This window comes from Crocodylus porosus, unplaced genomic scaffold (genome assembly GCF_001723895.1).
Source record: "Crocodylus porosus isolate Cpor-Errol unplaced genomic scaffold, CroPor_comp1, whole genome shotgun sequence".
In the NCBI taxonomy this organism is placed as follows: domain Eukaryota; kingdom Metazoa; phylum Chordata; order Crocodylia; family Crocodylidae; genus Crocodylus; species Crocodylus porosus.
The window spans coordinates 49,320,716-49,330,121 of NW_017728943.1; the positions used below are offsets into that span (position 1 = coordinate 49,320,716).

Consider the following 9,406-nt stretch of genomic DNA (forward strand, 5'->3'; position numbering starts at 1 on the left):
AAGACTAAGATACAATTGATGATGTAAAATCTGGGGCGTCGTTTGCGTGAGCCATTAACTAGGTTATATCACTGAAAGGAACCTCAATAGATTGCCAGTGTCCTCCTGCGGTAATAATACCTCCTGACTAATAACATCGAAATTAATAAAGACATGGCAGACGAGAATCGAGATAGACGGCAGGAAGCCATAGACAAGGCAATCAGGCAGAACATCACAATAACACTTTATATTGTATTATAGTAATAGACTATACAACTAAGTAATACCACATTAATAATGTAAAATAATAAGATTCATACTATATTTATAATATTTATAATATTTTTGTAATGGTAAACCACTTAATTCTGCTTCAATCTTAAACTAAATAATACAGCCCTAGCACATTATTAAAACTTTCAGGGTTTTTTTAGCAGGAAAAAGATGTTATGTTATATGCAATGATGTACCACTTCTGCACCCCGCTTTCAAAATCCCAGATACACCTATGACTGTTGCTATGGTATTGCTTATATGCAACAATGGACTGTTATACTTGAGAAAAAAAATCCAGGAATTAAAGATTCATCCATTTACAAATGTTTATAATCTTAAAAGATTGAATCTACCAAATAAATTAGAATCATCTGCATTGGCAATATCAAATGCCTAATAGCTTTAGAATAGATTGGGCACAGGTAGTCTGAGATGAATTAGGATAAAGTTAATCTTTTTTGCAGTAACTGTCATTTTGTTGTATTTTTATTGAAACATCCTAATTTCAAGTCTGACATAATTAAAAGGAAGAGATTCTCATCAGATGGTATTGAAAAACTGAAGGGTTGTGTTTTGAGGCATGCTGTATCAGAAAAAGATGTATTTTTTTATTATGAAGAGTTATTTGTCATGTTTCCAAAGCACTGGTCTAAAAAAACTTTTAAAAATAATAATAATCCTATTTCTACAGTCCCTATTTGTGGAATCATAGGGATTTTCATTTTAGTAGTCTACTGTATCTAATATGTTATCTCCAAAAATGGGCAGTTACTGCTACATCTACCCTTCAAATCACCCAATCATTTAATAAATGGAAGGCAAGTGATTTATTACTTGCCTAGCTGTAATTATTACTAAAATTACAGAGCTGAGAGGCTCAAGGAATTAGAATGTTACCAAATTCACTAGTTCAAAACCAATTCAGGTGAGCAGGCTATGTTGTAGTAACCATCTTTGTTTGATGGCTCCTGAGGAATGAGTTGGTGGTGTAAATCCAGTTCCCAATAGTACAGCTAGCTACCAAAGCTAGCACTAATTGGTTCCTTGGTAAACAGTCTCTTCAGACAATCTGTCTACACTGCAGTCAAGATATTACTACAGCTGTAAACTGACTAGATAATGAAAGTAATATAGCTTTGGCAGCATGGTGCTCACTGGAAATTATACAACCTATACAAGAAGCAGGGTAAATACTCAGTCCAGGCTGAGCTCTGTGCCAAGGTTCCCTCTAATCTACATGCATAAAAATCTTGCCGTGCACCAACTTCTTAATGCCACGCACCTGCCTGGAGAGAATCTGGGTGTGGAGTGCGATGGATGCACCAGGGCTGGTGTGGAACACTTACCAAAGGTAACCTCCTCACTACTCATGTAGGGCAGGCAGCAGCTCCTCTCCAAGGTGAGGCAAGGAGGGAGCAGGGCTGGGGCTGGGGCTGGGGCTGGGGCTGGATCTGCTGGCTCTGGGGAACTGCTCTGCACCCCTGCATTGCCTCACGGAGTGAGGAGGCACATGGTGTCAGGCCTGGGGAGTGGAGAAGTTCCCTGGAGCTGGTAGAGCCCACGCCAGCCCCCAGCCCTGGCCACAGCCCCCTGCCTTGCCTCACCTTGGGGAGGAGCTGCTGCCATCCCCACGTGAGGAGTGAGGAGCTTACCTTTGGTAACTGTCCCATGCCAGCCCCAGTGCCTCCCTTTCAGTTCTATCAATTGATTGTGTCTGGCTCATGGCTGGGTTGCAGCATCAATTTTACCAATTGATTGTGTCCGGCCCATGGCTGCCCCACAGCACTCCACTACACTGCTCTGGGCAGCATCTAGCATGGAGAAGGTGGTGGCTGAACCCTGCCCACTCTCACCTGGACATTTACTGTGGGACACTTACCAGAAGACTGCACCAAAAGGGGGAGGTGGAACCAAAGCGACACGCTCACGGACTAAAGCAGTATGCTCATGGACCACTACTTCTTAGAGGGAACATTGCTCTGTGCTGTGGTGGCTACACTGTTGCTCGTCTCTAGCCTACCCCATTTAAAGTTAGTTTACTCTACATAAGCTGTGGTCAACCTTTACCTGTAATTTAGATATACTTAATAAATCTAGAGGCTTAATGGGAATGGAATCTAAACTATTTACATCCTCTTTTGTGATCTTCCCCTGTAATATATGTGGGAATTGCTCTTGCTGCTTCTATTGTCTGAATGAACATAAGATTACAAGTCTCAATGGCTTCCCCATAAGTAGTACAACAATAACATAAAACATTGTTCTGAACCACTCCATGTTACATCACTGCATTATAGATATTGTAGGGTGTATAATGCTGTGGCACATTTGTAGGATCAGAACTGTTTCTACCACTAGGATCAGTAGTTGTTTCAGAGATTGTCATGACCGATCTAACTCCTTTTTAAAATATGAGTATATGTTTAAGACAAGATTCTGGTGTTTGAGCATTTTGTTGTATTTCAGGCCAGTTTGAATGCCCTGTGCTTGTATAGAACTTTTGGGGCACCTTTTGTGCTAGACAGATCAGATGCATCCCCCAAAGGGTAAAGAAAATGCCAGGGGAAAGAGAGGGTGAGTTGATTGTGACTGAGTTGGAGGCCTCCTTTTCTAAACCTCTGCTCACATGTGTTCAGAGGTACAGCAGAGCAGCCCTGTGACTGGGCAGCTGGGATGCATGGGGCAGCACCAACTCTTGCACCACCAGTTGTGGTGGCAGCCCCTCTCCACAAGGGTGGTGACAAGGGCTAGTGTGCCTCCCACCCCAGTTATGCTGCTAAGTGTATTCATTTCTGGGGCTGATTGGTGTTGGGACTAAGCCAGCACAGGATTAATCTCTACTTCCCCTGAGCCAGATGGGCTAGGGACAGACATTCAAAAAGCCTGATCCTGAATTGATTAAATCTTTGCAGGTTTGTCTAACCTGGCTAGGCTGAACTGGTTTGTAACCAGACAGACATTTTCTCTGACCAGGAAATTCAAGCACATGCCTGCAGTGGCTCAGGCTAGAAGCCGGGGGACATTACGGCAACCCTCACTTCACTTACACAGTGCTAAGCTGAGGTGGGGTCATGGCCAGGTGCTGGCAGGGCACTCTGATTAGGGATGTTTGCCTGCACCATCCCAGGCTTTTCCCTGTTCATTGCTCAAGGGGTGGGAATGTTGCTAGACCCCAGCCCCTGCTAGCACTCTGAGGCAAGTGGGAGGCAAGGCGGGGGGAGAGGGGTGCAGTGCATGCATCTGTTGATGATGCAGAGCTTTTCAATCTTCCTCCCTGCTTCTTTATACTGTCTGCAGAAAACTGATAGGCAAGCAAGCCAGCAGGGAGCTGATAACAGTGTTTATTACCTCATCAGCAAAACAATAGCTTCTCTTCATTAATCAAACTCTTCTTAAGCAGCTTACCTGCTGACCTGTTGATTAGCTCCAAAAAGCCCACAGCTATCACTGTTCTGTCTTCCTGTCCCAGTGAAATTGGAGACACACACATACAGACACCTTTTAGCATTAGCTAGCATGCCACATTCCTACTGCTGGCATGTCCATGGTGCTAGGGTCCATGCTGTGGGAGACGGGAGGGAGGGTGGGGACAGATCCCTGCTTGTCCAGCAAGGGGGAATCCAGGGCAGGGGCAATCCAGGCAGACCCTGCTGTACCTGCAGTCTCTGCCAGAGCTCTGGCCAGGGAGCAGAGGGGAGGGGCCAGCTCTGCTGTGGAGCATCCAGCCCAGAGAGCATGGGGGATGCTGGGGGAGTTTGATTTATCTTAAACCAGCAAGTGGTCTGGGACAGACATTTCATAAACCAGTTTGAGCCAAGTCAGCTAAGTCTGACACTACATTCAACCAGGTTTATCTCAAACCAGTTTCAGCCATTTTCATACTGGCTTATGTCCACTGAACATCTGTTCTGTTACAGGTTTAAACCAGTTTCTGATCACTTAAACTTGTTTATATGTAATGTCTGTCCCTAGCCATGGAGTTTAGGGTGGAATTAAGACCTCTGACTCAGTCTTTATATGTGTAGCCCAGGTAACTCAGGTATATACTCCCCTTCTCCAATTGAAGAGGATTTTTAGCTGGCAGGTGTGCTGTGGGGGAACTTCAGATTTCTCAGGGGGGCCTCCCAGTGGGACCTCCACTTTCAGGAGCCCTTAACTAACCAGGGGGGACTCCCCCTTCACTGTGGGAATCCTCCTTTCCCTGCAACTCACAGCTCCCAGGCCTAAAGGGTGGCCCTCGTGCTTTGCACCAAGCTGCTCTCTCGCCTGCAGTAGGCTTCAGGGGAGTTACTGTCCCCTGGAACAGGGCTCCTCTATGCAGGGCTTCTGGGACCTCTGGCTCATCCCTGTCTGCTGGCTTCCTGGCCTCAACCTTTTGCTATGATTCGGAGGCCTGGACTACCTCATGCAGCACCAGGCTCGGTCCGCTCCTGGACCTTCCGTGCAGCGCCTCCTGCACCAAGCTCCCAGCCTTGTTCTGGGAATTGAGGACCTGAGCTGCCCAAGCGCTCCAAAGGTCCTACTCCATGCACTGTCCTGTGCACTGTGTCTCTGGCCTCATGCCAGAGGTTGCAGACCTGAGCCACCTCATGCAGCTCCCAGGGTCTGGACGCCATTCACCATGCTGCACAGCAAGACCCTAGCTGTTGGAGCTGTCTACCATTTCCCACTGATGGAAGCCTTCAGGGGCACTTCTGGGCTACTGCTTTGCCCTGCTGAGCAGCTCTCCTCAGCTGTTCTAAACCCCACTCTTCTCTCTTCTCTGTCCCTGGTGTGTTCTCCTCATGCTGGGCACTCAGCTCCTTTTATACACTCCAGGGCTCCGCCCCTGAAGTCTTCAAGACCTCAGTGTTGCTGTCTGCAATCAGGTCTAGGCCGGGGAACTCCTTTCCCTCTCTCCTCAGGAAAGGGGCGTGATTTAACTCAACTTGCTGCCTCCTGATTGGTGGATGGGCTCCACCAATCAAAACAGCAAAATTTCAAGCCTGTGACTGAACCCAAGCTCCAAAATGCAAGCCTGCTACACAGGTTTTTAAATGTACCAGGTTAGAATTGTTGTACTGTTCAATGGGCATATTTATCATTAATTCACATTTCTATTCAGAGTGTAGTTCTGTTATTGCTGTAATGGTTCAGAAAATATACAAGAGGCAAATCTTTTTTGTGATATATTTTACTGAGCCAACAGTATATTTGGGAGAGCTGCTAAACAAGCATCTGGGCATCAAGTGTCCTTCCTATTCATATTGCTGCAGTGTTTTGAGTTCCATTTACAGTCAGGACCTGATTATGCTAAGGACTGTAGGAACATAAAACAAAAGACAGTGCCTGTGCCAAAGAATTTAGAATAATCTGTTTGTACTTTTTGACCCATATCTAGTTTTCTTGAATCTGCATAATTATTAGCACTAGGAGTCATGAAGGCAGCAGGTTCTCTTCTGCAGGAAAAGAATGGCCAAGAAGTAGGCAATCACTTTTCACCATGATTGGTGCGGTTTAAGAATATAGTTAGACAGATAATATATCACTGTATAACATACTGCGCAGTGAAATAGTGAGTAAAAAACAATTTATTTCCCTCTTTCCCTGCAGTTTACTGGAGCTTTCTTTGAATGTAATTTAAGCCTTCCAGCATGATATATTTTATTGTGCTTATATTTTTAGCATGATAGCATACAGGGCTACCTAAGTCCCCTGTCAGTGAATATACATGTACCAAGTCCATTGGGAGAGGAATGATGGTTAAAGTACTAACCTAGAACTCTGAAAATCTAACTTCAATTCCCTCCTCTGCCAGTATGTTTTGTGTAACCTTGGCCAACTTAAAACAAGAACAAGACCTAAAAAAAGTGTTTACATACTTACTTAGAATTTAGAAGTTCAAATTTGCAGTACCAAAGGCCTCAGCTGCCGCTGAACTCAGAAGGTGGCTAAAAATCCATGTGTGGGTTTAAAGTTTCCCAGGCACATAGATGCTATTAACATAGTAACATAAGCACAATATAATGCTTTTACACAGAGTTTGGAATTTATTTCCACTTGTGTAGCTATGCTTACCCTGTGATTCCCTTCTGGATGTGCTCAGGAACCTGAACTATGGCCACATACACTGTAGGACAGAACAGAATTGCCCAGACAGTTGCCTACCTCTCTGACAGTTGCTAATACATTAACTGGGGAGAAACCACGACTAGCAACCATTTAACACGTGGAAAGAGCACTGTTCTTGCCTTTAATCCAATAGCAGTTGTAAGGCCCTCTTAAGACAGATGGATAAATAAGGAATAATGGAAATGCATCTTCTACTTCCTAAAAACGTGCTCTAAGCCATGGTCTAGAATCTAGACATTTCCTCTTGGAACTGGGACATAGCCTCTTGGTGCACTGAACAGCCAAGATGGTAACACAGGAGTGCAGAAACAAGCCAGAGAGTGTACGATCCAGTGAAATAGGCATTTCCATGGAAGAAAGGAGACCTAGGTTCTGATCCCTGTCTCCATTGATTTCTATAATCTTTGCATTTAATATTTTAATAAAAAGAATAAACAGCAGTATGATGTTTCTCCTACAATGAGTGCATAAGGCAGAACCTAGAGCCCCTCCTATCTAGGGCAGCATCCTTCTCACTGAGCCTCACTCCTGCTTTTTTCTTAGCTCCATAGATATTACCATAATCTGGTAATAAAAGTACTTAATGTATAGTATTATTAAATAATTGTACATCAGCAACTAATAATAGGACAAAAACTTTTGGAGACCAAGTATTATCTTTTTTTTTACTTAAAATTGAAATACTGTGGATACCTACAGCACAGAAAAAAATAATACTGTGACTTCTTCCGTACATCACACCTCAAAATATAATACGTGCCTTGTTTTTGGAAAGACCAAATGAAGAAAAAAAAGTAGTAGTAAATAAGTACTACATTTCCTTGTAGTAAGTAACGAAGAGCCCTGGCAGATGTTACAAATATGACATCACACCATAAAAAGTAACACTGCCACATGTTCAAGAAATCCATGGCAATAGAAATCAGGAAAACCGCTACAAAAATATTCCACAAAAGATGTGTAACATTCTGGAGCAGCGTCTTGCAGATTTTACTTTCATTTTTGCCTGGTAACTTGCAGAGACTTCAAGCAACTTGCAGAAATGTTCTTAATATATTTCTTGCATATAACGTACACTGCAATTTTCAGCAGCTGTTTTTTGAAAAAAATTGTGTTGTATGTGAAAAAATACAATAATGATATAACACCAAGTGGTGTATTTATATCTACCTGAAATTTAATTCTGCTACATCTTTTGCTAGAATATCCAAGAGCCTAAAAATCCATTAATATTATATTAACCATAAATATATTTATTTATATGTATTATAATAATGAAAAAAATGTTTGTACAATGCTCTAGGAAGCTGAGCATAATTAGTATTATAAAAAGAAATCTGGCATCATTAAAATAATCATTCGTCCAGGAATTTTGTCGGCCAGCCACCATAACCCCCCCACAAACTCTTCTTACTCTCCCCTTCCTTCCCACCTCATCATTCTCATTCCTCTTCTAAAACCTTGTTTTTTGCTGTATGATTTGAGGTTATTTAGGATTAGTCTACAACAGGGACGTTTAACCTTTTTGAATGTGGGGCTGGATCGTGAACTTTTTATCACCCAGTGGGCCAGCGAGCCATATTCAAAGAACTCACAGGAAGCGGTATCACATCACTCCCCCCTCCTCCCCCCCCCAAATGAAAGTACAGTGTTTACTTTCATTTCCCATCGTAGCCCCTCGGGCCTCAGAAAACAGGTTGGAGAGGCACATGTTGGACAAGCCTGGTCTAAAGAGAAGCTGCAGAGTTGAATAACCCTGACAAAAAACACTATATAAAAGGTGTCTTTCCAAGAACTCAGTCATTCAGAATTAGAAGGTCAGGTATTCAAGCAGTACCAAGCTGCTTGAGCTACCTTTTCTAGGACTAATAATTATTTCTGTTTAACAGGTGACTTGTACATTGGAGGAGTAGCCAAAGAAATGTATAAATCCTTGCCAAAACTAGTACATGCAAAAGAGGGATTTCAAGGTTGCCTTGCATCAGTAGACCTGAATGGACGTCTCCCTGATCTTATCTCAGATGCTCTGTTTTGCAACGGGCAAATAGAAAGAGGATGTGAAGGTACTGAATGTTTTACTGATTTTATCCTTTGTACTTCCCTGTATAAACCAGATATTTTTATATCTATTTGCACAATTAGTAGACCAATCCTCACACGTCCTGTTTATGTGTCCTTTCCATATATAAAGGTTTTAAATTTTACCCGCTCTAATTAATTTGCGTTATGCCTTACTTGTTGTAAAATAAATGTTGCATTATTAATGAAGATAAATGCCAAGGAGGAAGAAATGGTATACTCATCCTGCAAAGCACAAATTAACGTGAGAATAATAGTTTATATTTTGAATATAATCTTTAGTTTCCATCCTTCTCCAGAGACAAAGTGATTTGCATGCCTTTGTTTGTTTGAGATATGTTTCAATTAATCATTGAAACAGTAGCTTCTTTATAAATTTTGTATCCTCATAGCACTTACACATCAACTAATATATAACCCTTAGCTGACTGATGTTAGAAATCCATTTTTGGTCGTAGGCCTTCTGATAACATTACTTTAGGGCTAGTGTACATTACTATTCAGCATCAGTCCTCTGCCAATCTTTTTCCTGTTCCAAGTTATCCCCTTAGATTAAGATCCAGTGTAAACAAAGATCCCTAGCCAGTGAAATCAATAACAGCCAAAACATTTTTTGTCTTACACTAAGATTTGTTTTACTGGCCTCAAAAGAGTAATAAAGCAAGGCCTTTGCCCCATATAATTACTTTTTTGGTTTTTACTATAGAGGGATCCAAGCCACAAAATGTGGATCTTGATTACAACCAGCTCATGATACAGGGGTATTCATACTCACAGTTTTGGTTTGGATATGATAGTTCTTATAGTAGCTTAATTGCATATAATGTTTCATAGTTACATAGTTGGTAGGGTCAGAAGGGACCTGAGCTGATCATCAAGTCCAACCCCCTGCCATGGCAGGAAAGAGTCAAACAACCCCAGCAAGGTGTTCATCTAGCCTCCTCTTAAAGACCCCCAG

General features: G+C 42.4%; 1 protein-coding gene across 27 annotated transcripts in view; it reads left to right on the top strand.

Annotated features, from left to right (window-relative positions):
* Positions 1-9,406, top strand: part of NRXN1 (neurexin 1) — a 1,194,206-nt gene that overhangs the window by 624,031 nt on the left and 560,769 nt on the right. For all 27 annotated transcript variants that reach the window (XM_019549307.1, XM_019549308.1, XM_019549327.1 and 24 more), the window contains one exon: positions 8,259-8,432. In XM_019549307.1, coding sequence (XP_019404852.1) covers positions 8,259-8,432 — 174 coding nt within the window. The remainder of the gene's footprint in view (positions 1-8,258; positions 8,433-9,406) is intronic.